This window comes from Laetiporus sulphureus (assembly GCF_001632365.1).
Source record: "Laetiporus sulphureus 93-53 unplaced genomic scaffold LAESUscaffold_28, whole genome shotgun sequence".
NCBI lineage: Eukaryota > Fungi > Basidiomycota > Agaricomycetes > Polyporales > Laetiporaceae > Laetiporus > Laetiporus sulphureus.
Window position 1 is genome coordinate 103097 of NW_024468537.1, and position 24356 is coordinate 127452.

Consider the following 24356-nt stretch of genomic DNA (forward strand, 5'->3'; position numbering starts at 1 on the left):
TCGACGATTGTAGTTGCGCGAGCGTTAGCGCAGTGGTTACATTTGGACGACACTGCTCTTTGAGTTCCGATCGCTGCCGATACACTGACTTCGCGATCATTTGTCGCGTGATCACTGATTAGTGCATCGAACTCACTACGTAATGACTAGCACAGCATTTCACATATCGCAAGGCATCATAGGTCGGGTCAAGCCAGATTGTGTCCGCGTCTGGAGTGGGCGAGACCAGGTAGGTAAGTATATGATGATCTCTCATGGTCTGTCATCTCACTTTCCTGCTATGTCGCGAGTCTACCGTCCTTGTCTGCAGTTGCTTACTTTTCCGCTTCAGAGCAGCGCACTATTGCGACGAGATACATCTCGATGGTTTGGTGTGAAACACACACAAATGCAGCAGCACTCCCAGTATGTCCTCTGCTCGTACTCATCCCCCGCTGTTAACGGAACATTGATGAACTGTCGCTTTTCATCGTGCATTTGATCACATATGTTCTGCCGTATCGACAGTTCTGCCTGGATACTCTAAAGGCGTCAAAAACCGAAAGCTCATTGAGACGAACTAGTCAGCAACTCTGCAAGAGGCGATGAGAGGAAGTGTCCGACTGTCCTTCAAGAGGTGCCACTCCACTGTTGACGCCCACACGTCAACAATGCTGTGCCTACCGCGAGCTTACGCGTTTCATTATGAAGAGAGTTTAGCCTTGGGGGCGTACGTCGGTGAGTTTTCCCCGAAAGAATTGCGCGCAGTCGAACAAGTGATAGTACATCGCCACCGGCGGGGAGCGTTTGTTGTTTCAGATGATATGTTTGCTGACATGTGCATGGACAGCTGCTACTATGGCGGCGCTTGTTATCAGGGCTGCCGCCGGGTTAAGCTATTCTGTGCGATCATTTGTTTCAAGTCTCCTAAGTAGTGCATCACTGGCTATATGTGCACATCGACATAGCCATTGATGGATATCATTGCGTGCTACGTCAGGGCTTCAGTGAGCGAAGCGCTGACGCCGGTTCAACGGGGCTCGCTATAAGGCTACATGCGTTCATGTCTTGGACATTGTAAGCGCGTCTCCTCACTAAGCCCTTGCTAATGATCCGAATTTCACTTCGGTCTCAGGGTCCCACATCCCATCGAAACCTATACGGGTCAAGCGCGACCAGTCTCCGGCAATTTCATTCGCTTCCACCATATAAATCGCGTCGTCCAGGAGCTTCTCTCTCTTTCAGTACCACCCACAATCTCCAACATCGAAAACCTCAGCATAATCGAACTATCATGTCCGTACTTCTAGGACCAGGCCCCGTCATCATCCCTCTCTCTGCTTGGGCAGAGGACAGCATCTCCGCCATATACAAGGCTTCCTCACAGTCCGCTTTCGACAGCGCTTTCGATGAATTCTTGCACAAGGATGCCCAGATCACGTTCAATGGAAAACAATTGACGAGGGATCAGTATCGAGAGCAGCTGCTGGAGGAACGAGTCCTCGAGCAGTCTGCAGACATCTCCTTCACCGGGGCAGTCGAGGTTCCTGCCAACAAGAATGATCCCGTCGCAGTACGTCCATGGTTCTCGACATCATTACGCGAGGCTGATATTTTTGATGCCCCAGGCGGGAAGCGTCGGCTTGTTCTACAAAGCCACGGTATACAAGACTATCAAGGTCTTCGGTGCATCGGCTTCCAGCACCGTCAACTCCTCGTTGAACGTTGTGTAAGATCATGCTTTATCTTTGAACAGCGTTCTTGGCTCACTCGTGTTTTCATGTAGAATCACTGACTCGAAGGGGGAAATTGCGAATCGCAAGGTTTTGGTGTTGAACCAAGTTTTGTTGGATGAAGCCAATCCAGTAACGCCACCTCATGGTGTCGTCAAGCCTGCGTGAGGAATCGACGTCAGTTGACTGGACTCTTGAACTCTTCTTGAGCCTCTGTAGCTGTGCTTCACAATTTTGCCATACTGTATGTATCGTTCACAACTAGTTGGAGTAGCATCGGGATTCGAAATGACAGCTTACATTAGTACTTGATGCCAATATCCGAGATTGGATGTGCCCATCAAATCCTGGTTGAGTCTGTCTATTGACAGCTATGGAAATGCGACACGCACACTCAGTAGCTGATCATGCGAATAAGCCGCAGAGGAGCGTGTCTCTTGGGTATTGGCAATTGCCAATTCTGCCTCCGAGAGTCGAAGCTCATTGACGCTGCTTTCCTAAAGGAGCATTCAACCCTACTCTCATGATAGCCGCCAACGCCATCATCATGCCAAACATTCATCGCTGCTCGTTCATCATCGAACGTATATGACACGGTCTGTGTCAATCTGTTTGTCACTCAGCAACAGGTTATACGCTCTCGGACCTTTCTATAGATTTCAAAATTGTTGGATTGTACTAGGTCCTTTCAGGATTGTCAGTATCTTATGATTCTTATCATCGCATTCGAGTCGTGCGAGCCAGAATTTGACTGTAACTGATGTCATTCTTCGTATTTACAGGATTCCAAATCTCATTGAGACCGATTGTGTCCATGAGAGGCCAGCGGACACCTGTTCTGCTATCAAGTCTACCCACAGAGCTATGCGACAGGATCATCGACTTCTTAGACGACGATCGGATGGCCCTCAGAACTTGCGCACTGACCTGTCGTGCATGGCTTTCATCCGCGCAGTACCACATCTTTTCTCATGTTCTCCTCGGAGAAGCCCAGATTCTCCAGGCATTCCACAGCCTGCTGCTTATATCTCCTCACCTCGGTATCTATGTGCGGTGTCTTGACATCGTAGCGCCGATCAAGAGCACGCCAGCGACGAGACTACGTGGGGTCTGGCTTGCTATCTTCCAACATCTAGGTTCTGTCAGGAAGCTGACAGTGAAAGGTTTCTTGCCGCACATGAAGGTGGAGGAAATTGCAATAATAGGGCCGGTCGTTGATCTTCACATCGTTGCCGAATCTGTCGATTATGCCATCTCCTTGCTGCGCTCATTTTCCACCGTTCGGACCATGACGATTATCCGCACTATCGATCGGCGAAAAGGGTCATTGGTGCAAGACGTTGTAGCATCATCCGCTTCGAGCCAACTCGACCTATCCGCTGCATCGACATTGATTGCGCATGATGTACCTTCATTGGTGGAGTTGAATATCTCTCTAGTATCCGCTGGTGCCGCCACGGCATTTCTCAATTTGATGCGTACTCAAAGTGCGTCCATCGAACGTTTACGTCTGGAAATCTGGTATCAGATTGACGAAGGTGAGTATTGAGCGGACACCTTTGAAAGATGCCGATGATGTAAATATGGGCATACCAGGAGACTCGTGGACATCTCTCCTATGCGATGGCCTATCGGCTTCTACATCGCTAGGCACTGTTCATTTTGTAGCCCCCGAGTCCCTCGCATGGGTCATCGAGGCTCTATCCGCCATTCCGTCCGACGTTACTAATATCACGGTGGATGGATATCCCACAAGCGAGACCGAGCTGGACGCTCTAGCGCGGTGCATGTCACTTGCGTATTTTCCAGGCCTGCAGAAGGTTGTTCTGAACATGTGGAACTTCTCCTTGGTGTCCTCAGCCATCACTAACATTGATTTGAGTGTGAAAAATATACAAGCCATGTTTCCAGAGCTACACACCCGCGGCATCCTCTCTGTGTCGGGTGGATGACTTGGAGGCTAGTGCTTACGCTGTCACTGCAGCCCATGAGGCTACTAGCCGGAAGGACTTGATGAAAGCCGCCAGTACCTGTCACGGATCGTTGCCCGTCCAGCTCGCTCATCGTGTTGTCTAGCTGGTTCGTTGTTTCACGACTGCTTCTCCTGGAAGCCGTTGTATTCTATACTGCTAGTATACAAGTGATTGATGTTCGACGTCCTGTACGTTATAGATAAATACGTGTGGATCATCGTAAAGCACCTGGATGTCGTAGATATCCTGCGTTCATCTAGACATAATCCCTCGACTCCTGGCCATCAGGGAGATGTGAGTGCTACGCTATGACCTCATCGGTGCGATCTCCATTTGCCCTTCGCTCTGAGCTCTTAGCCATGTCCCGAGGCCGACGGCCACAGACCCGAGTGCGTGAGCAGTGCTGCTCGCAAGGAAGGTACCGCCAACGCCAGCGGAAACAACCGGGAGAGCAGGTAGGGAGCCGAGGGTGATGAGCACTGCTGAGAGCGCAGTCATCGCTTTCGGGTGCTCATGGGTGATGGGAGCGAGGGACTGGCATACGTTGATGAGCCAGAGGGGCGCATGTGCGACAGTCGTCGTGACTAAGATAAGGTAGACGTTAGCATCCGCAGTGATTGTAAGTTTTCGGGTACTCACTCTCGCCGGGTGTCCCTACAGGTGTGAGGGGGGGAGTCGCGTCTCGTGGCGTCTTTGGTATACAGCTGTGCGAGGAGAACACAGATGATGTCAATGATGAGATAGATTGGATGGAACCGGTCGTGTTCGCGCGCTTGGGTACGGGTTTGCTCTTTCGAGTGGGGACATCCGTCGAGGATCTCGACTTCTGAGGCCTAGGTTTGGGCGGAGTAGCGGTCTTTGGTTCTTGGGAAGCTGAGTCCCCGCGCCGCCCTACTATCCACCAGAACCCGGATGGCTTGCTCTTCACTTCGATGGCCTCCGTCTTCGATGGGTCGATGTCCCCTGTGCGGCCATTTTAGCATTCATGATTGAAAGACGAGATTACGGCGAACACTCACAACCCATGTTACACATAGCGGTCTTGAACGACTTCCAGTTCCACCTGAACCTTCCGCCGTGCATGTTCTGCATCACTAGCTTCACGCCCTCGAGGCGCGCCTGTGCCTTGTCGCCCAAATAGTGCTGGCCAACCTTGTGCCAGTATTCCTTTGGCACCTTACGCTCGACACATCCCGCCTTGATCTGGGCTAGCCACTCGTCGACGGGAGGATCTCTCTTGGGTTTCCCAAGAAAACGGGGAGCGTCCTTCCAGGACGCGAAGACAGGCTGGAGATCGAAAGGTTGAATCTTGAATGCGTCAAGCATCGAAGAGAAGGTGAACGAAGAAGAACGAGAAGACTGTAGTCACTTCAAGGCGAGTTGTCGTACGCATTCCTTGCCTAACGAGCAGTCTTATATAACCGTTCAGCCGCCTCGCCTGTACAACGAGCCCCCGGCTGCTAAAGGATTTAGTATGGGAACCCATAAGGTTTGATGCGACAAACAATCACGGGAATTGGATCCACACCATAGTGGTTTCAACGAGATTCAGACGCGCCGATCTGGAGGTCTGCCCAGTCGCAATGCGCCAGAGCCGTGTTCGGAGCGAGCACCGCTGTACGCCTCGCTGTAAACACGCGGTCTCTCTGAAGGTACGGATGGTTCTCGGCTTCGCGTGTTGTGAAGAGCAGTGACCCCAGAACATGTTATCGTAAGCACCGGACACGAGGACGTTGCGGAACCTACCGCAGCTGAAGCTGGGTCTCGGGCCAGATTCGCGGAAGTCAGGGGACCTAGAATCAAGTCACCGACCAAGGTTGACGAGGAGAAACCAATGCTACATGACTGATCTGATCGTGAGGGAGTGTCCGCATTACTTACTTTGAGGATCGACATCACAGGAGGATGGATGATAATAAAGGAAAGGCCCGCACAGTGAAAAAAATCATCATCATCGCCTGCGAACAAGCGCCAATACATTCTTGGAGATATCCGACAGTCATGCGAGTCTGATTCTTTGACGACTGTCGGGACAACGCCGTCACTGTCTACGGACATTCGTTCGTCTAAATCAAGTAGTCGTGAAAAGTGCATAGACGTCCAAGATCACCATGATGTAATGCCGGGTCCTGGCCAGATTGGACGCAATCAGACATTCTCGCCGCGACTTCTCGCCTCTGCCAGACTGAGCTCAATTGCAAACTTTAACTCTTCGTCTTCCTGGTCCTCGTGCAGAGGTGCCTGAACGCCATTACTTGTCTGTCGCCCAAATCCAGCTGCAATCAATGAGGGACCAGTAGTGGACCAAACGACATTGTCAGGGGCCATGTGATCGCTAACATCGCCAATGCTTGAGGATGTATTCGTATGAAACGATGCAGACCTCGAAGAATGCCGCGAACGTAAGGGGATGCTCCATGCACTGCGGTAAGAACTGGGACTGCCCGAGCCGGAGGCCGAGAAATGGGTGGCGTCAGGACTGTATGGACTGCTGGGAACTGAGACACCAGCAGAGGATGGCGTGCGGCTTATGGCGGGGAATTGATCCGGGTCCGATGGGGGTGGTACTGACGTGAAACCCTGTGTGTTGAAGGAAGAGGACACAGAGCCGCTCGAGGGGCTAGCGCTGAAGCCAGCTGCCATCGGCTCCGGGACCGGACGCGGTGAGACACAAACTTTGCGGTTCATAGGGGCTGGCAGTGTCGGACCCAGTGAGTGCCCGCTTGCCGTGACACTTGAGGTGTCGCGTCCCGGAAGTGAACGCGTTCGGGAGGACGAAGCAAGGTTTGAGTCGTTCGTCAGAGAAGCATCAGATCCTGAAACGGGCATCTGGGCGTCGTCAAAGTCGTCCATGAACACACCATCAATGTATGCCGCATCGGATGATGCTGAGGCGAGGCTTTCTCTACGGCGCTCTTCTTCATCCCGGCTGAGCATTAGCACATATTCGACTGCTTCTACCTCGCTCAAGCCGAGATGCTCTAAGGTGGACCGCTGCTCTCTTTCTCGCCCAAATGCACGGCGCATGTACGCTTGTTCCTCCTCGAGGTCTCGACGTGACTCCGCGATATCGTGGTGCATTTCCAATTGCTCTGATGTCGTCGAGATCAGTGTGTGGGCTCCAATTGCACGCATAAACCAGCACTTACGTTGCCATTTTGCCAGCCCCGAATGCCTTGCAGCCTTGGCTTGCTTCCCCTTCCCATGGGCTTTATCCTCCACGCGACCTGCATGAAACGCCGTGACCTTGCTTCCGATAGACGCCAGCAGCACATCTCTCTCCATTAAAATTTGCAGAACGCCGTCATGCTCGACATTGGGCGCTGGACGAGGCGCTGACGATGCGAAGGTGCGAAGAAGGGCAAACGAGATTGAGTCCCAAACTTTTAGACTCCCGCCCGACGAGCCCGATATCAGCACAATAGGGTTCCAAGCTAAAGCGGTGACAGCGCCGTCTTCATGCGCCTCGAATTTCTGGTAGGGTAAAACAGTGCCTTTCACTGGATCAGGTCGAGCATCCCAATCGAAGATACTGATGCAGCCGAGCTTGTCGCCCACGATAACAAAACTCGACTCTTCATCTTGGGTAGCGAATACTGGATTGAGAGAGGTTATGTATCCGGAAGAAGTGTCGCCAAACGCGACATACTCCACCGCGGCAGTAGACAACTCCACAATGATGCGTTCAAAGTAGCATTCATTCTTGTGAGATGTCAAAATGGAGAGCTGCCCGTTGCGGGAGAACGTCAGACGTAACTCGGATAGTTCCCTACTAGGGTGGACCTCATTGCTGGGCACGGATACTCCGTTATTGCGCGTTCTTGAGATGCAGACTTTGTGAGGGTGATCGGAATGGGCAACCTTCCCCTGTTCATCGGATACGCACGAATTGACTCCGGACCACACGACAATTTCGTTGCTTTCCATCACACCAACGACGACTCCGTGAGCGCTGTCGATGGCCACCTTGATACACGGATCAGCGATGAGAGATGGGCTCTTCTCCGACGTCCACAGACAGTTCACCCTCTTCGCGTCCCATAGCTTCATGCGCCCGTCCGTCGCGCCCGTCACAAATGCCGTCGGACATTCCGTGCTTGTCCACGCGATATCACGCACTGTTCCCTCGTGGCATTCGTCTAGTCTGCAGCGCACATGTTGTGCCGACGACGGACGCGCCTCATCCATCGCACGGTTTGCAACCGTTACTGCCACTTCGCCGTTACTGAAACCCCAGGCAACCCGGGCCGTGCGACCTTCGCTCGCAAGCGCAATTGCACTAACAAGCGGGGAGAACTCTGCGTTCGGGTTGCCGTTTCCCACCCCATTTGCCGTCCCCGCTGCGTCTAGATAGCCGCGCAGGACCTTCCCACGTAAGGGATACGAGCGCGCAACAACGCCATAGTGAAGTGAGGATGTAAGCAATGTCGTTGATGGCATCAGATGCATGGCGGTGATGCTTGAGTGCGCAGGGATGTGCGTCACTGGTTGATTACGGGACCGCTCCCAGCGTCTGTTCAAAATGGTTTGAATATGTAAGCCAACGAAGTGCGTAAGCAGCAGCAACGAAATATGCAGCTGTCTGGAGTGACGCAAAAGTCGCCCATGAGATGTTCATTACCATATACCCCTTGCCCAAGAATCGCCGCAGTAAATGCACTCGTGAATGACGAGCAGATGTCAGGTGGTGCATTACAGATTGCAGAATGAGATCCCATCAAGTGCTGAACTGCCCCACATACGTATTCAGGGAAGTGAAGAATGACTTCTGATATCCGTTGATCATTCAGATAGACACTCGCTGAAGCATACGCCATCATAGCGAGAAGGGAACCTGTCACACTGTTAAGCTCGAAAGGCATAGATTCAAGCTTGCGTGCCGAAGCTCACAGTGCACCCAACATGCGAGCATTCTAACGTGAAATGACTCGAGCTCGACGCTCTTGACGCATCGGAACCCAGATATAAACGCTGTTATCAACATGAAATACGAAGAGAATGCTTCATTTCCGGTATCAACAGCTCCGTGGATCCAACAAGAACATGATAGGCAAAGAGATGCTTTAGAATGCAAGCATGACGGATCAGAATGGAACAGTTCAGCGATCAGCCGTGCCATGAGCGATGGCTTCGCCCATGCTTGACACAACGGGAAAACACCGTCGGCTTCTGGTCGCGAAGCAGAAAATTTTCTGCAACGCTAAAGCCTCATTACACTAACTGCCAGGGATCACGCATCACATAGATGCATCGGGCCCGAAAAGTGCAGGAGAAGCTGCGAAATAAACGTACCGCCTCAAGTTGAACCTCAGCACGAATTCTCGCCTCCAAGTGCTTTCTTCACGGCGAAGCATAAGCGTCCTTCCATCGCGAGCGTCGCGCAGGTCGGTTTCAGGTGAGATGCCGAGGAACTGGTAGACGTAGGCACGGCGCCATGTGTTGTCGTCCTTCACGTGGGCGTGTAGTTGCTTGTTCGCCCGAGAGAGAGCGAATAGCGCAGCGGGATCAAGCGAGGATGTGATATGAGTGAGTGATTCCGACGGAATACGGAGCAGCGGGCCTGTGCCATTAGGGGAGCCGCCGAGTGGTAGTGCTTTAGATTTTCCATGCTGTGCTGTGCGGTGAGTGTGCGAGGTTGTATGTCTTGTGCGGGCTGCGTCTCTTTTGTTATGAGCTTCGCTGGACCTACTGGGCATAAAAAGAAGTTGCGAAAATGGTGTGGATGCTGTCGCAGACGATGGCCTGCGATGGTGGTGGTTGAGGAGAGAGATCTGTGTTGGCCGGATTTGGCAATGGCGGCTCTAAAGATACGATGGAGGCGTCTTGAATGGTACATCATTAACTCATCAACTAATGCGAGCCAGCTCATTGTGGATTTTGCTCTTTTACTGGCAGACACAGAACCTAACGGAAATTTATGACGTGCAAAGAGAAGTGCGAAATCCGACTGTCATCATATCAACTTAGATATTTCAAGCTGCCAGCGAGCAATTAATTCCACTCCGATGAAGACTACGGTATGCACGAAATGAGGGCTAGAAATGAGTTCAGGTAGAATTGATGGGCCTTGTCTTATGACCTGTTTATACAATGCGTCTGTCCGTCATCGCTCGTACAATACATCCAGTCCCAGCAGCTTCCGTCAACTGCAATAGAGTCAGAAAGGAGAGTCAGCGACGGTCATAGAGAAAATGTAGCAGAATCATGCACCTTCTCATGCCAACCTAGTAGTACGCTGCCACTAACATCGCCCCAGCCGGGCATCGCCATGCCCTTGTACAGGTACTTCATGAGCGTGTCTTGCGTATCCGTCGAAAGCGACTTGACGACACCGGGTATTTCAGTAGCTTTAGTGCTGTTCAGAATGGAGACTAGGGTCTGTAGTGTCAGGTTCTGCATCATGTCAGCAAGTTCCTGCGAGGCCGATGGATAGCGCATCGTAACAGTTGCGCATACCTTCGCCTCCTCTACATTCGGGCCGTACGGGGCATTCTCGAGAACTGTAGTCAACGCCCCGGTGATATCTCCTCTATATGCATGGCAGAGTGAGGACCTACAAGTAGGCAGCGAACGAATACTCACTTCGCCAACGAAGTCCGTACCGCAGCTGCCTTTTGTTTCGCATCATTCACAACCTGCGCCGGATCCCGCAGGTCGGGCTCGTAAAGCTCACTTTCCAGGAGAACATCCTCGTCGTATTGGTCAATGTCGATCTTTCGGAAGTTGATATCCATGGTCTGTGTGGCTGCAAGTTGGCTGCAAGTGCTAGCATTATCATTAAGAGGATCACACGTGATGGTTCCCACAGTTACAATGGTTAGCTCGCCACCGGAGACTCAGAAAAGAAGGCGCTCAGCGGCCTTCGCTTACTACTACATAGCCTTCTGTGAGAACAGTCAACGACAGAGGCTCATGCGTGAGTCTCGTTTATACTTAAACCCTTGCCGTCCGTTGACCACTCGGCAATCCGTCGTACGCAGATGTGATATCATCATGGCTGCTGCAACAACGCATGCAATGAGCAATCCTGATCTCGTCCGCGAGATCATACAATATCTATCTCCTAAAGGAACTGAAGGCGATGTCACAAGGACAAATATACATGCTCTAGTGTGCTGCTCTCGCGTGAACAAGACGTTTTCAGTCAACGCCTTGGATCTCCTCTGGGAGCAGCTCGACTCCCTCCTTCCTGTCTTGAAGTTGCTTCCATCATTCGTGCTGAAGGAACGCCACTTGCAAGACGAATTGACCGACTTTTCTGACGACGAAGAGGATACTGAGACCGACATGGATGACTATGAACTGATTTACGTGCGTGTCTTTTGATGGTCCATTACTCAAATACTAAGAGAAATCATTCCGTCAGTACTTACAGGACATACCCACAGCACAGGAATGGGCTCACCTCCAACAATACGCGGAACGTGTACGCTTACTCGAGCTCAACAGCGAAAGCTCGACCCTACCCGCTGTTCTCTCTCTGTTGTACTACCATAACGGAGGTCGATTCATTTTACCTAGGCTGGAATGTCTCGACTGGCGAATCACCTCAATCAGCAGCAGCACCGTAATCCTGGCTCTAGTCCCAACTTCCTTACGCACCCTCACCATTGACTTCCTGGACTTTGCCGTTAACCTCGTGGACGACACGGTTGAGGGCGACCCGTGCGAAGCAGCAACAATCGGGATGTTGTGGCGGTTCATTGTCGCCGCCGTTCCTGGATTGGAAGAAGTAACACTGCTAGATATTCCTCCATCTTTCGAATTGATGCCAATCATCAAATGCACTCAACTACGCTCATTGAACCTCGGTGACGGACAACGTATCGGCGTGGATGGTATCCTGTGGAGAGCTTTATCTTCTTTGTCGGCCCTTGAAGCTATAACAGGCAACTTCAACTTGCTGGAGGACCTTCATGAGGGCGAGGAAGGATTCTTTGCATTGCGAAAACTAGCGCTCTGTGGCTGCGTCAGAGACGTGAATTGCCTCATAGATACCATATCTTCTCGACACTTGGAGTATTTCTCCTATGAACTTCCTTATGACGAGGAGAATCTCACGGCCTACCTTCTACTCTTGACAAACGTCTGCACGAAGTTCGGTGCATCGTTACGAGTGTTCATGACAAACATCACATTCGATGCTGCCTCAGTGGCATCCCTCAACTCTTTCGGGCGTGTTATGCAGCCGTTATTTTCCTTGCGCACCCTTGAAGATATATCCTTCACATTCCACGGATGCAGCCTTCCGTTATCGGACAAGGATATGCGCGAGATCGCCAAAGCGTTTCCAGAACTCAAAGCGTTCACCCTCATTGTCACCGATCGCATGCATGAAACCGTCCCGTCCATCGAGGCGTTCATGGAATTCGCGCGACGCTGTCCCCGCCTCAAATATCTACGGCTCCCTGCGATACACTTTGCGAATCTCTCGACAAAACGAAAATTTAGGCATACCTCTCACGGACTACAGCGTCTGATAATCGGGCAGCCTGGATTTCGCATGCAAAAGCCCGGTGCTGTGGCACGCTTCCTTGATGCTGTATTCCCGAACATGGAGGCGGACGAGACGCTTCATGGTTTCACGGATTCCGTCCATGACACTTACGGCTGGGATACAGTCGTGCCCCTGCTGAAAGCACGTCAAGCGTCGCGACGCTCTCGGCAGTCCAGAGAATCCGAACTCAAGGACGATAGTAAACGTGAGCATCTTCCTACTTGCCGTTACTTGACGCCGGAGAACGAAGCACATTAATGGATAATAGGATACATTGCTTAGTATTCACGTGCTATGCAAGTCTTCAGTCCTCATCGTACCTGGTCGAGGACGTTCATGCTGCCCTTCCCTTCTTGTGACATACCATAAGGCGTGATTGATTCTCTGTTCGTACCATTCATCTCCGCTATCTGTTCGTATATAAGGTGCTACCTGTCAAGTTCAATATATCGCAACATGTTGAAGAACTATGGGAGCGCTGGTCAACGTGTAATCGGTTCGAACCTGTTAGAACTTACGAAACTGGAATCTTAGTGACTGCGCCATCCTACTGATCGACCTTTGAAGAGAGCTCGTTACCAGCAGGGAACAATTATTCTGCTATCGTGCGGTGCGATCTGAGACGCATGGAGCTGATGGGCATGGATTGACATCGCTTCCAAGGTCCAAACTCAAACTTATCCCACCGATGCGCGAACACGACCACGCGATATTGCGAAGCTACTGTGCTCCGCGGGACGGCGTTGATTTGCGAACATGGGGCTAACGTTGAGCATTCACATGCATCGCAGAGTGAGGACCTACAGGTAGGCAGCGAACGAGTACTCACTTCGCCGAAGTCCGTACCACAGCTGCCTTCTGTTTCGCGTTATTCATAACCTGCGCCGGATCCCGCGGGTCGGGCTCATAATGCTCACTTTCTAGGAGGACACCCTCGTCCTATTGGTCAAATGTCGATCTTTCGGAAGTTGATATCCATGGTCGCAGTGTAGGTGTGTGGCTGCAAGTGCTGGTGTAACTCCATTGTCTTTGAGAGGATCACACGTGATGTTTCCTACAGTTACTGTTGTAATCTGGGCGCGGAGCCCGGATAAGTGAGGCCCCGGTGCGACCAGCGCCACCGGCGTGGGAGCCTAAGTAGCGCGCGTGTATATAGTAGGACGCGGCTACAATGAGACGGGCCATCGGTTTGGCCCCGTGGAGCCATCTTCTAGAGAGCGGGCGACTCCCGAACTCCTGGCCGCGCAGCGGGCTGGCCGGGAAACTCAACAGTTACAAAGACCGTGGACGTGAGGAAGACTATATAAGGCGCTCAGCCTTCGCTCAGCCGTCGCTCAACCGCATTGCATCCAGCTCGTCGACTAGCTAGCAACTTTCAGGAAAACTTGGTCATTTTAGGCTGTCTGTGAGAAAGTCAAAGACAGACACTCTTGCGTGAGTCTCGTTTATACTTTAATACTTGCCCACCGTTGACGACTCGGCAATCATCCGTCGTTCGCAGAAGTAGTAATAGCGTCATGGCTGCTGCTGCAGCAACGCATGCACTGTGCAACCCTAATCTCATCCGCGAGATTATACAACATCTATCTCCTAGAGGAACCAAAGGTGATGTCACGAGGAGTAATATACGGGCTTTAGCGTGCTGCTCTCGCGTGAACAAGACGTTTTCAGTCAACGCCTTGGATTTCCTCTGGGAGCAGCTCGACTCCCTCCTTCCTGTCTTGAAGTTGCTTCCATCATTCGTGCTGAAGGAACGCCACTTGCAAGACGAATTGACCGACTTTTCTGACGACGAAGAGGATACTGAGACCGACATGGATGACGATGAACTGATTTACGTGCGTGTCTTTTGATGGTCCATCCCTCAGATACTAAGAGGAATTATTCCATCAGCGCTTACGTGACATACCCACAGCACAGGACTGGGCTCGCCTCAAGCAATACGCGGAACGCGTACGCTTGCTCGGACGTATCAGCGAAAGCTCGACCCTGACCGCTGTACTCTCTCTGTTGTACTATCATAACGGTGGTAGACCTATTTTGCCTAGGCTGGAATGTCTCGACTGGCGAATTACCTCAACCAGCAGCACCGGAATCCTGGCTCTAGTCCCACCCTCTATACGTACCCTTACCATTGTCTTCAGCAACGTCACCATCGACTTCGTGGACGACACGTTTGAGGATGATCCGTGCGGAACGACAACGATCAGAATGTTGTGGCGGTTCATCGTCGCCGCCGCTCCTGAACTGGAACAATTAACGCTGTTTGATATTCCTCTATCTTTCTAATTGATGCCAATCACCAAGTGCATTCAACTACGCTCGTTGAAGCTCGGTTATAGACGACACATTGGCGTGGATGGGACCCTGTGGAGAGCTTTATCCTCTTTGTCGGCCCTTGAAGCTATCGAAGGCAACTTCAAATTGGTGGAGGACCTTCCTGAGGGTGAGGAAGGCTTCTTTGCATTGCGAGAAGTAGCGCTCTGTGGCCGTGTCAGAGACGTGAATCGCCTCATCAATACTATATCTTCTCGACATTTGGAATCTTTCTCCTATCAATCCCATTTTGTCGAGGAGAATCTCACGACCTACCTTATACTCTTGACAACCGTCTGCACGAAACTCGGTTCATTCTTACGAGTGTTCAAAGCAAGAATCACATTCGATGCGGCCTCCGTGGCGTCCCTCGACTGTTTCGGGCGTATTATTCAGCCGTTGTTTTCCTTGAGTACCCTTGAAAATATAACCTTCATGTTCTACGAAAACAACCTTCCATTATCGGATAAAGATATGCGCGAGATCGCCAAAGCTTTTCTAGGACTAAAAACATTCACAATCATCACCTATCGCATGCACGAAATCGTCCCGTCCATTGAGGCGCTTATGGAATTCGCTCGACACTGTCCACGCCTCGAATATCTACGGCTCCCTGCGATACACTTTGCGAATCTCTCATCAAGACGAAAATTCAGGCATACCTCGCACGGACTAGACGTCTTATGATTGGGCAGCCTGGATTTCGCATGCAAAAGCCCGACGTTGTGGCCCGCTTCCTCGATGCTGTATTCCCGAACATGGAGGCGGATGAGACGATTCATGATTTCGCAGTTTCCTATCACAACACTTTTGGCTGGGATACAGTCGTGCTCCTGCTGAAAGCATGCCAACTGTCGCGACGCTCTCGGCAGTCCAGGGAATCCGAAGTGAAGGGACGATGGTAAATGTGAGCATCCGAGTCTTTCTACTTGCCGTTACTTGACACCGGAGAACGAAGCACATTAATGGATGATAGGATCCATTGTTTAGGATTCGCATGCTCTGCAAGTCTTCGGTCCTCATTGTACCTGGTCGAGGACGTTCATGCTGCCCTTTCCTTCTTATGACATACCATAAAGCGTGATCGATTCCGTGCTCTCACCATTCATCTCCATGGCCACTATCTGTTTGTACAATAGGTGCTACCTGTCAAGTTCAATATATCGCAACATGTTGAAGAACTATGGGAGTGCTGGTCAACGCGTAATCGGTTAGAACCTGCTAGAAATTATGAAATTGGAATCCTACCGACTGCGCCATACTACTGATTTCTTGAGAAAGATCTCATTAGCAGCAAGCTGAACGCACTGGCATGGTGCTGATGCGTATGAAATGAGATCACTTCGTAGGCCCGAATTTAAAGTCAAGACATTGCCAAGCCGCCACTCCGTGGGAGTCCACGGGACGGCGTTGATTTTCGAACGCGCGGCTAACGGCGAGCATCCTGGTGCAACTTACTTGGGTGGAGTTGGCGCGGCCGCGCCGGTTCCAAATAACAGGTCGGAAGACTGATATATGTACATAATAAGTATAGAAAGAAAACGGTGTGGTGATCTGTTGTATAGTAGAGGAAAAAGCGACGGGACCTGTAGCAACGGAGGTTACGATGGCATACAAAGATTTTCGCGGAGCGGTATAAATTACGCTGGGCAGATTGCCCCAGAAAGTGGGGCAGGCGATGAAATGGCGTATGAAAGTAAATCATACAGATCCACGGCGACACGCCTCGAGGAACCGAGTCACTTAAGAACAAGAGAGAAACGAAAGCATCGAGTGAAAGCGCCAGGGAGGTGGGCGGTACTAATTTAATGGTCTAAAACATAGAGCAAAATGGTGGCGTCTCTGTCATGCGCGTGCAGCAAATCCACGGAAGCGGCGGTCGTGGATTCTAGGTGGCACGACCGCCCGGTTTGTCTACCATCGTGGTACCACACACTGCCATCACTGGCGATGAACTGGCAGGTGAAGTGGAACCCTCCGGCGTAGACGATTCCTGCGAGCGAGTAGTTAGCATCTCCACGATCAGTTGTTAACACACACGTTCTCTGTACTTGAATGATTGGCTGGCCAGGTATCGATCCTGACTGTACTTCCAGGGCAAAAATGGCAGGGGCCCGATGAATCACGATCCGACTCTCAGTGTACCCATGACAAGCTTGACAACGGGAACCACGTCATGCACGGAAGAGAGTGTGCATGCATTGGGATGTGGTCTGTGTGGATGGTCGCGGTTCGACGTCGTCCCAATGAAAAGGATAGATGCTGAATGAGACGTTCGCAATCGGCTGGAGCATATGATTTAATGGGGTGGCTTCCGGGCATGTAAGGCATGTAGACACTAATGAGCAGGTAGTTGGATCGACGGTGAAGAGACGTTCCACGAGGTCAGATGCTGCGCACCCGACAGGGCCAGAGCGAGGGAAGGACTGCGGCTCGAGAGATGAGAGACGGTCGCGGAGAGCATTTCGTGCTAGTTCCAAGAAGCGACGATCAGCTGCGCACGATCGAAAGCTGACCTCAACGTGCTGCAGCAGGGCACTGGCTGACGCAATGCGGGAAAAAAACTGTCCGCCTCTGTTGGCATAGATGTTCCACAGGACAGTTAACACCGAATCGTAAGCGCAGCTCCAATTCTGCCGGTCCCAGATCAGACCGGATGGAGGAGTTGCAGAGGGAACGCGATTCGAAGGCGTAGCACGTTCAGACCCGAGCAGTACAAAGGAAGATCCGTGTTTGGCAGAAGACGAAGTGGTAGGAACAGAGATGGACGTGATCGTTTTAGCGCGCTTCGCGGGGAGCGATGAGGGAGGAAGCCAGTTATCTTCGGTACGTCGTTTCGAACGTTCGGGCCGGTTACTGTCCGCTGCGAGATCTCTTTTAACCTTTTTGCCCAGTAATTGCCAGTGCGGAGGTTCAGGGGGAGGCAGGAGAGACGAGATGGGCTCTTGTGACCAGTCAAGAAGCTGTTCCACATTATAAGGAACGTATTGACATCCGTTTGTGGCCTGAAAAGTCTTGACTAATGATGCCCGCGTGCAACCGCTGATAGAAGGGGGAAGCGCATCTTCCAGATGCAACCGAGTGATTTCATCCAGAATCTCGAGCTCTCGGAACTCTCGTCTAAGAGCACCATTCAAACCGCCAGTGATCTTGGAGTCATCGATGCCATCGAGAATCAGCATACCTTTTAGAGATGCACTGCATGCCAGGCAAGTGTACAGTGACTGGTGCCCCTTGCAAAAGCGAAGATGGCACGGATTGTGTGAACGTGTCCGCCCCTGGCATCCAAAATCGGTCATCGCGAAATTGGGGAGCACGTTTGCCTGCGAGCGATCAATGTAGACCACACAATCGTTGGGAAGCGTACATTTGATATGTGTCTTTGCACGGACCAGGGGAATTACATTCGGTGGGAGATCGGGAAGCTGAACTACCTGAGGAGGATTCTTGAGACGGACGAATAACGTGTCCAGTATGTCATGTCCATCTGCATCCTGGTGTGAATCCCAGCTGAGCACATAAGCCTCCGCACCATTGGTTGCACATAATTCGGTTGCCTCGTTGTTTTTCAGCATAACCGGCATGTCTCTGCACAGTGTCAGAATACCTGCACGGTGAGCAGTAAGGGAAGGGGGCAGTGCCCAGAGCATTTCCTGGATTCCTGGTAAGACATCACCAGAGGATCGATTAGGATCGACAGCTCGTTGTTGCAATCGCTGAGTCTGTCGTAGTGAGTCACTCGAACGGACATTGGACCAGGAATCAATGGAATGAAATCGCACCAGCTGTTGCCCATTCTCTGTAGCAAAGCGACGTGAGCTCACTTCATTGATAGCGTCTCGGTGACTGTTCAGGGCAGTGATAATAGATATGTTCCGAGAATTGGGATCGGACATTAAGTGATGTAAGCCGGCGGAAGTGACAACACGCGTTCGCAATAACGCGATGTCTTCGGGCGTACAGGCCTTCAGCCTCATGTTCTGCAGCGCTTGGCGAAAAGCACAGTCTTCAGGCGTCAATCCCTGTTGACGCATGTTACGTCTCAAAATAACAACCGTTGTTACTTGATGCCATAGTGCTTTACCTAACACAGCCTGCTGGGCATGTAATGAATGGGCAGATGACCATGCACCAATGCTGTTTGAATACAATGACGAGGCACCCCTTCCGGCAGGGGGTAATTGTGCAAAATCACCTGCGAGAATGACCCCCAAGCCACCAAACGGTTTGTCGGTCACGCCGAGCGCCTTAGAGATTTGAGCACTGATACGATACATATCCGTACATGAAACCATGGAGATTTCGTCAATGAACACCACATCTACGTTATCTAGACGCTCACGGACCTTGGACAACACAGCGGCGCTTGAACATCCAGCATGGTCTGAGTTATGGTTGAAACCAAGGACAGAATGATAAGTAGAGCCAGAGATTACACATGCAGCAGAGCCTGTGGGAGCAAGAAGCATAAGACGAAATGATTCTCCACGTTTAGTCAGGAAGGAGGACACAGCTCGTATGACTTGGGATTTTCCCGTCCCACCAGGTCCTTCGAGATACATTTGCAATGGATGTGTCTCTCTGTGAAGGAGCCAGCGAGAGATAATGCGAAATGCACGTTCCTGTTCAACATTCAGACTAAATGACTGTAATATGCGAATTACAAGAGCGATCGTACTGTCCTCAATTGACAGCGGGATTGTTGCATGGCCCGGAGGTGGACGTGGTGATGAACTGTTTGTCAAGACGATGACGGAATCAGGAACGAAGCAGTTTAGCATTTGCCCATTAACGGTGACATGGTGGGAAGAGGACTTATCCACAGGTGTCACCCGAGATGCCGCAACAGATCTATTGCGAATGACCTGTTCTCTCGCCATCGACAACGATGCTTTCCAGTCAGACATGGATCTACAGGGAATGATGTCATGGGTCCCAGTATTGTCAACGTGCTTAGGAGCGATGGCGAAGTCCATGTTTAATGCGTGAAGCAATGTATGCATGCTGGTCATTTGAGACTTGATCCTTGCAGTTAATCGACCTTCGCATGCCAGCGAGTCATGCAAGGAGTTGAGCAGCTGCTCCTCAGTAATGTTAGAGAGAACATTGTTCTCGAAGTGCTCCGCATCCAAGTGGGAAACGACTGTAGGATCGAGAGCATCAACACCGAAGGAAAGACTGGCATCTGCAGCCCGCTGGGCCGCGAAGTCATCGCGAGCATCGCGGCACTCATACAGAACGTTCATGTTGGCCATGATCTGCAGATGTTCAGGTGCGAACGTAGTGCGATGAAAAACTGCGTCCCAGGTCTCTGTGGGTAATTTGACATCGTTCGCACATCTCCAACCTCCGGGAACGAAAAATGTCAGCATAGTCTGGCAGTACTCCTCACGGTCACCTTTATCATGCCGAGGAAGTGGTTTGCCGATAAAGTCCAGCACATAATGCTTTGAGAGTTCAAGGAAGACGACGGCATGCGTCTGACGCAATGGATGGCCTCGGAATAGACGGTGACTGCTAGCGTGAGTTTGTGAACATCGAGTGTCGTCTTCATCGATGCAGTCGTTGTCCGAATCAGCACTTGAATCGTCCGATGAGGGAGGAGACATTGCAGCAGAGCGTCGTGGAAGCTTGACAACATCAGTCATGGTAAGGTAGTCATACAGACAGTAATGACTAAAGAACGCAGGGCGGTATACATAGTCGTATATCTTGTTTAGTGGAACGATATTGTTGCCGGCTCGACCTATAACCACACGATCACTATCAGCACTGACATTGTGCTGTTCGTGCTCACCGCGGGGTGAGGTGCCGGACTCACTGAAGACGTCGCTGGTCCTGGTTGCACTGCCGTCAAGAAAGCGGACATATGGGGACCAGAAGAACTTTTTGAATGAGATATTTGTGTAATGGTCACCGAACCCAAGCAAATATGCACATACCATTGGAGCACCGATTTCCATCTTCGCAGTCAAGTTGTTGACCACTTTCGTCACAAGAGATCGAGCAACGTCTTCTCGAGGGCCAGCATTACTGATAGCCTCTGTGTTGCGGTCGAGCACCGACCGGACACTTTCAAAAATAGAGTGTGTATTGAGCGGACTTTTTGTTACATAGTCTGTTATGTAGGCAATTATCGCACGCACTTGTGTGCCAGACAACAGACAGGTAATGTCAGTGTTACACCTCAATGCAGAGGACAGAACTGGGTTGAACGTATTCAGCCAAGGTTCGGTCTTTTTAAATCTGATGGCACCGGTTTCCTCATCTACGACTGTTTCGGGCCTCGTTTCTCGAGGAAACCGGGCACGACAAGAACTTTGAACATCAGCTTTGCATCCTTTGAAGCGTTTGGTCTGCAAATGACAATGATGACGATTGGAAAGGTACACGACGTCATCAGAGTCGAGTAACAGCTGTTGATAGGCAGCATCAACGTCTTCGACGGAGGAACTCACGGATGGACGAGGACCGAGGACGGTGGTTGCGTTGCGATGTTCTGATTCATCACAGTCTGCATCATAGCCACGTGCAGGCATACGGGAGGCTACATCTGATGAAGTCCCTGTAGAAAAATCACCCTGATGACAGCTCTCAAGCCATGCAAGCAGCTCGTCACGAAAAGTGGGATCTTCCAGCACTCGGGAGCGCACCTCGGAAGGGCTCAATGAGTGAGCTATCCAAAGTAAAAGATGTAAGTGTAAGGTTTGTCGCCCTTGCGATTCGACAGTACCGTAATATGCGGACGTTGGTCCGAACAAGCCGTTGCAATCAGAATCCGCACGCAAGATCTTGGATATGAAGGTCATGACCATGAAATGGAAAAATCTAGCGCAAGCGACAGGATTGTCAGCTATCATCCAAAGACGGGATGCATAGTCAGGAAACCGACTGTCCTTGCTAAAGACATCGATGTTTTCTCCGCAATAGTATAGACAGAGAGGATGATTAACATCCACTGGTGAAAAGGTGATGAAAAACAGTGGAACGTTCCGTGCAATTATAAGAGACCTGATCTCGCTCCGAAGCTGCTTCCTCTTAGCTGACGATCCATCAACATGTCCGGCGACGTAGTCAAGCACGTTAAGCAACTCGAAGCATCGTCTTTCGTCATCATCCTGGGGGGACAGATGCCTGATGTTGGTCGAGCGATCAATTAAGCATTGCAGGGTAGAGGGGTTCAGCGACAGGATAAGCTCAGCGACAGACGAAAAATTCTTGCGTTCCGTTAGCAAGTAGCCGCCACGGGAAGATGACCTGATCTGATCATGATTGAATGCAACGAAAGGAAAGAAGTAATCAGTCTGAAATCGTCGGTCAGCATAATGCAACAGGTGACGAACATGCACCTTACGGTCGATTCGGGTCCGTTGTGACTCGTTGTCGAATCCGCCCAGCCCATAAGGGAACAGCCACGGGAACATACCCGGAAACAGCCGCGGGTTATGATAGATGCTCTCAGGGGTACCGCTGTGACCAACTCCTAGTACACCTCCTCCACCGGAGAAAAAGCTTAACGCAGTTGCTATACGTGCCTGATAGGACATAGTGGCCAGATCAGCAGACGATAATCCATGAACGACGAAGGGACACGGGCCAGATGACGCACCACGTTCGTCATCGAATTCATGCACTGACAACGCTTCAGCAGGGGTTGTCCCATCCGATAATCGGTGGAGGACGGTAACGGGCGGCACCCCTTCTGGATACTCGTGGAGGTTCGACATTGAAATGTCAACATCGGTGTAATCTTCATGATTCAACGTCAGCCATTGAAGCGCATCCAACACTGCACGATGACGCACCAGTAACGGTGTACGTTTAAAATCTGCCTCGACCGGCCTGCAAGGGCCCGTAAAGAGTATGGCCAGAATGTCATCCAAATCCTCACGAGGGGGTGGAAGGACATTGTACACTTTATGCACAGGCTGCGAGAAGCCCACCGCATTGGCTATCATTTTTCGCTGACCTTTAGAAACCTTCACAACAAAGGAGTTGTGACGGACCTTAGACACCAACAGCCGTTCCACAAAACTAAGGCTGGTCAACACGTCGGGAATGTCACCCACCCACAGTCCGTTAGCCAATGCCTCTTTAGGAGTGCTTTTTTTTCTATGGACCGCGTTATAGCATGTAGAGCATATGTCCAGCGAGCGCACGCCATCAACGATGCGCACCGCAGGAGGATAGAGGATTGGTCCTGACACGCTCGAAACTGGGTCACTAAACGACCTTCGCTCAGACCTGGTGATAAGCTCACCCTCACGAGTTAACGGCGTGAGATCTATGGAATCGAACTTCACGGTTGACACCGACTGACAAGAAACTAACGTCGCACACACGGCACATGGAACTTCATAGATCGATGGCAAATCGACGGCGTTGTACCATGATCTGAAGATATCGACCTTCTCGGCATTGGAGAGGGGCTTAGGAGGGAAGCGGGTGGACGTAGTTGACCGCAGGATGTGAGACGGCGCGATTGAGTACACGGCAGGAGCGAACGATCCGTCATCGCGTTTTGTGGGAGCGGGGATGAAGACAGGGTATCGTCGAGCACAAAGCCAACACTCGTGAGCCAACAGTCTGTCAACGACATCGTCGACGGAGCACGTCTTATCGGAAGGGATCACGCCATGCTTCACAGCAATGTCCATCAGGGCGTCAAAGGGCAAACGAGTAACTAAATAAGGAAAAGGGATATCTGACACCACATTGGTGCCACCGTCAGCAGGTGGTGAACGTGTGCAGTCAATCACGCCTGCAAATGCGTACAGCACTTCAGGATCAGCTCGGCGAACGGAAACAGTAGGAAACCGCTGTAGAAACTTTCCAGACACGAACGAGTCTCGGCTGCTGAGTCCAGCGGTGTGAAGACCATCACACAGGAAATCAAACACCGACAGCGTAGACGGGCAAGCCACTGAACAGCAATGTGCTGCACATACTGAACTCAACCCATTCAAGTTGCGCTGGCCACGGCTTACAGCGACACCATGAACCCGCGCTAACTCCTGAAGACCACGAAAAGGTAATCGCGGGACAAGAAATGAAAAGGGCAGCTCAACGGCAATGGAACGTACACCATATTCCCAGAGCGAGGTAACATTCTCGCGACGAAGCTGACATCGATACTTGACCGACGAATGCAATGCGAGCAGAGAGCGGGAGCCTAACACGACGGGAAACGCCCGCAGCTCAGACGTCGAAACAGAATCTGACCGTCGGGTACCGCCCCCGACGAAACTGTGACCAGTAGAGGAGTAACGCGACCATGCATTACCAGTCGACAGCGCCTCGGTGACCGCACCGGGCAAAACAGTATAACGCGACCGCACGCTAACAGTGACCAGCGCCTCGGTGACCGCACCGGGCAGAAATGCACACAGTATGACACATAAAATGTCATTGAAAGGTGCTGGAGAATGAACATCAGCAGACAAACAGGGATATGTGTCAGCACAGACACTCACGAGTGCAATGCATCACTGCTAACATCACGCAAACGCAAAACAGGACAGCTTGAAGCAGGAGTTCAACTGTTGCAACGCCGAAAGCCGTCGGATTACACGGAGCATAACAGAGGAGGTGAAAAGCGACGATGCAGACACGCAGCATGTCGTTGAAACGCACTGACGGATGAATCTCAGCAGAGAGACAGGGGTATCTGTGAACACAGACACTCACAGCTAAAACGTGTCACCCCCAAGATGATGCAAATGCTGAATAGGACAGCAAGCACCAAAAGGCAGACTATGAAGATGCCGAAAGTCATCCGAGTACGCAGAACGTTACAGAGGTGATGTCAATGAAAAGCGACGTGGATGAAAAGCGACGCAGCTGTAGCTGAACATAACA

The 24356-nt window shown here is 51.3% G+C and overlaps 15 protein-coding genes across 15 annotated transcripts; 4 read left to right on the plus strand and 11 right to left on the minus strand.

Moving 5' to 3' along the window:
• Positions 1-1273: 1273 nt before the first annotated feature.
• Positions 1274-1880, plus strand: LAESUDRAFT_715119 (uncharacterized protein; the record flags this gene model as incomplete). The annotated part of the gene is made up of 3 exons (XM_040907116.1): positions 1274-1552; positions 1608-1708; positions 1766-1880. The coding sequence occupies 3 exons, from the start codon at positions 1274-1276 to the stop codon at positions 1878-1880; spliced, it is 495 nt and encodes a 164-aa protein (XP_040762803.1).
• Positions 1881-2565: 685 nt separating this feature from the next.
• Positions 2566-2892, plus strand: LAESUDRAFT_611005 (uncharacterized protein; the record flags this gene model as incomplete). The annotated part of the gene is made up of 1 exon (XM_040903162.1): positions 2566-2892. A coding segment is annotated over one exon (327 nt), but the record flags the coding sequence as incomplete, so codon positions are not given.
• A 643-nt stretch (positions 2893-3535) lies between these two features.
• On the minus strand, positions 3536-5144 carry LAESUDRAFT_702632 (uncharacterized protein). Its single transcript, XM_040906494.1, has 3 exons — positions 4705-5144; positions 4325-4648; positions 3536-4269 (listed from the first exon to the last, which is right to left on the minus strand). The coding sequence occupies exons 1-3, from the start codon at positions 5009-5011 to the stop codon at positions 3992-3994; spliced, it is 909 nt and encodes a 302-aa protein (XP_040762805.1). The 5' UTR covers positions 5012-5144; the 3' UTR covers positions 3536-3991.
• Positions 5145-5833: 689 nt separating this feature from the next.
• LAESUDRAFT_656559 (uncharacterized protein) lies at positions 5834-8125 on the minus strand (the record flags this gene model as incomplete). Its single annotated transcript, XM_040904627.1, has 2 exons — positions 5834-6777; positions 6835-8125. 2 exons carry the CDS (start codon positions 8123-8125, stop codon positions 5834-5836), a joined length of 2235 nt encoding a protein of 744 aa, XP_040762806.1.
• A 1484-nt stretch (positions 8126-9609) lies between these two features.
• Positions 9610-10419, minus strand: LAESUDRAFT_702638 (arp2/3 complex subunit; the record flags this gene model as incomplete). Its single annotated transcript, XM_040906495.1, has 4 exons — positions 9610-9831; positions 9896-10078; positions 10142-10214; positions 10268-10419. The coding sequence occupies 4 exons, from the start codon at positions 10417-10419 to the stop codon at positions 9769-9771; spliced, it is 471 nt and encodes a 156-aa protein (XP_040762807.1). The 3' UTR covers positions 9610-9768.
• A 259-nt stretch (positions 10420-10678) lies between these two features.
• LAESUDRAFT_760528 (uncharacterized protein) lies at positions 10679-12440 on the plus strand (the record flags this gene model as incomplete). The annotated part of the gene is made up of 2 exons (XM_040912756.1): positions 10679-10996; positions 11052-12440. 2 exons carry the CDS (start codon positions 10679-10681, stop codon positions 12438-12440), a joined length of 1707 nt encoding a protein of 568 aa, XP_040762808.1.
• Positions 12441-13386: 946 nt separating this feature from the next.
• Positions 13387-15185, plus strand: LAESUDRAFT_750773 (uncharacterized protein; the record flags this gene model as incomplete). Its single annotated transcript, XM_040911622.1, has 4 exons — positions 13387-13616; positions 13684-14020; positions 14103-14371; positions 14525-15185. The coding sequence occupies exons 2-4, from the start codon at positions 13700-13702 to the stop codon at positions 15183-15185; spliced, it is 1251 nt and encodes a 416-aa protein (XP_040762809.1). The 5' UTR covers positions 13387-13616; positions 13684-13699.
• Positions 15186-16303: 1118 nt separating this feature from the next.
• Positions 16304-16504, minus strand: LAESUDRAFT_656750 (uncharacterized protein; the record flags this gene model as incomplete). Its single annotated transcript, XM_040904639.1, has 1 exon — positions 16304-16504. A coding segment is annotated over one exon (201 nt), but the record flags the coding sequence as incomplete, so codon positions are not given.
• A 531-nt stretch (positions 16505-17035) lies between these two features.
• Positions 17036-17623, minus strand: LAESUDRAFT_681804 (uncharacterized protein; the record flags this gene model as incomplete). Its single annotated transcript, XM_040905773.1, has 1 exon — positions 17036-17623. A coding segment is annotated over one exon (588 nt), but the record flags the coding sequence as incomplete, so codon positions are not given.
• On the minus strand, positions 17609-18793 carry LAESUDRAFT_681806 (uncharacterized protein; the record flags this gene model as incomplete). Its single annotated transcript, XM_040905774.1, has 1 exon — positions 17609-18793. A coding segment is annotated over one exon (1185 nt), but the record flags the coding sequence as incomplete, so codon positions are not given.
• Positions 18794-18898: 105 nt separating this feature from the next.
• Positions 18899-20506, minus strand: LAESUDRAFT_636206 (uncharacterized protein; the record flags this gene model as incomplete). The annotated part of the gene is made up of 2 exons (XM_040903452.1): positions 18899-20012; positions 20106-20506. Coding segments are annotated over 2 exons (1515 nt in total), but the record flags the coding sequence as incomplete, so codon positions are not given.
• LAESUDRAFT_241054 (uncharacterized protein) lies at positions 20473-22073 on the minus strand. The gene is made up of 4 exons (XM_040901701.1): positions 21853-22073; positions 21232-21802; positions 20645-21174; positions 20473-20570 (listed from the first exon to the last, which is right to left on the minus strand). The coding sequence occupies exons 1-4, from the start codon at positions 21898-21900 to the stop codon at positions 20529-20531; spliced, it is 1191 nt and encodes a 396-aa protein (XP_040762814.1). The 5' UTR covers positions 21901-22073; the 3' UTR covers positions 20473-20528.
• LAESUDRAFT_656492 (uncharacterized protein) lies at positions 21878-22456 on the minus strand (the record flags this gene model as incomplete). Its single annotated transcript, XM_040904621.1, has 1 exon — positions 21878-22456. A coding segment is annotated over one exon (579 nt), but the record flags the coding sequence as incomplete, so codon positions are not given.
• LAESUDRAFT_241023 (uncharacterized protein) lies at positions 22391-23412 on the minus strand. The gene is made up of 3 exons (XM_040901700.1): positions 22765-23412; positions 22505-22610; positions 22391-22449 (listed from the first exon to the last, which is right to left on the minus strand). Exons 1-2 carry the CDS (start codon positions 23153-23155, stop codon positions 22543-22545), a joined length of 459 nt encoding a protein of 152 aa, XP_040762816.1. The 5' UTR covers positions 23156-23412; the 3' UTR covers positions 22391-22449; positions 22505-22542.
• LAESUDRAFT_241011 (uncharacterized protein) lies at positions 22908-24356 on the minus strand. The gene is made up of 4 exons (XM_040901698.1): positions 24186-24356; positions 23972-24130; positions 23582-23916; positions 22908-23259 (listed from the first exon to the last, which is right to left on the minus strand). Exons 1-4 carry the CDS (start codon positions 24271-24273, stop codon positions 23254-23256), a joined length of 588 nt encoding a protein of 195 aa, XP_040762817.1. The 5' UTR covers positions 24274-24356; the 3' UTR covers positions 22908-23253.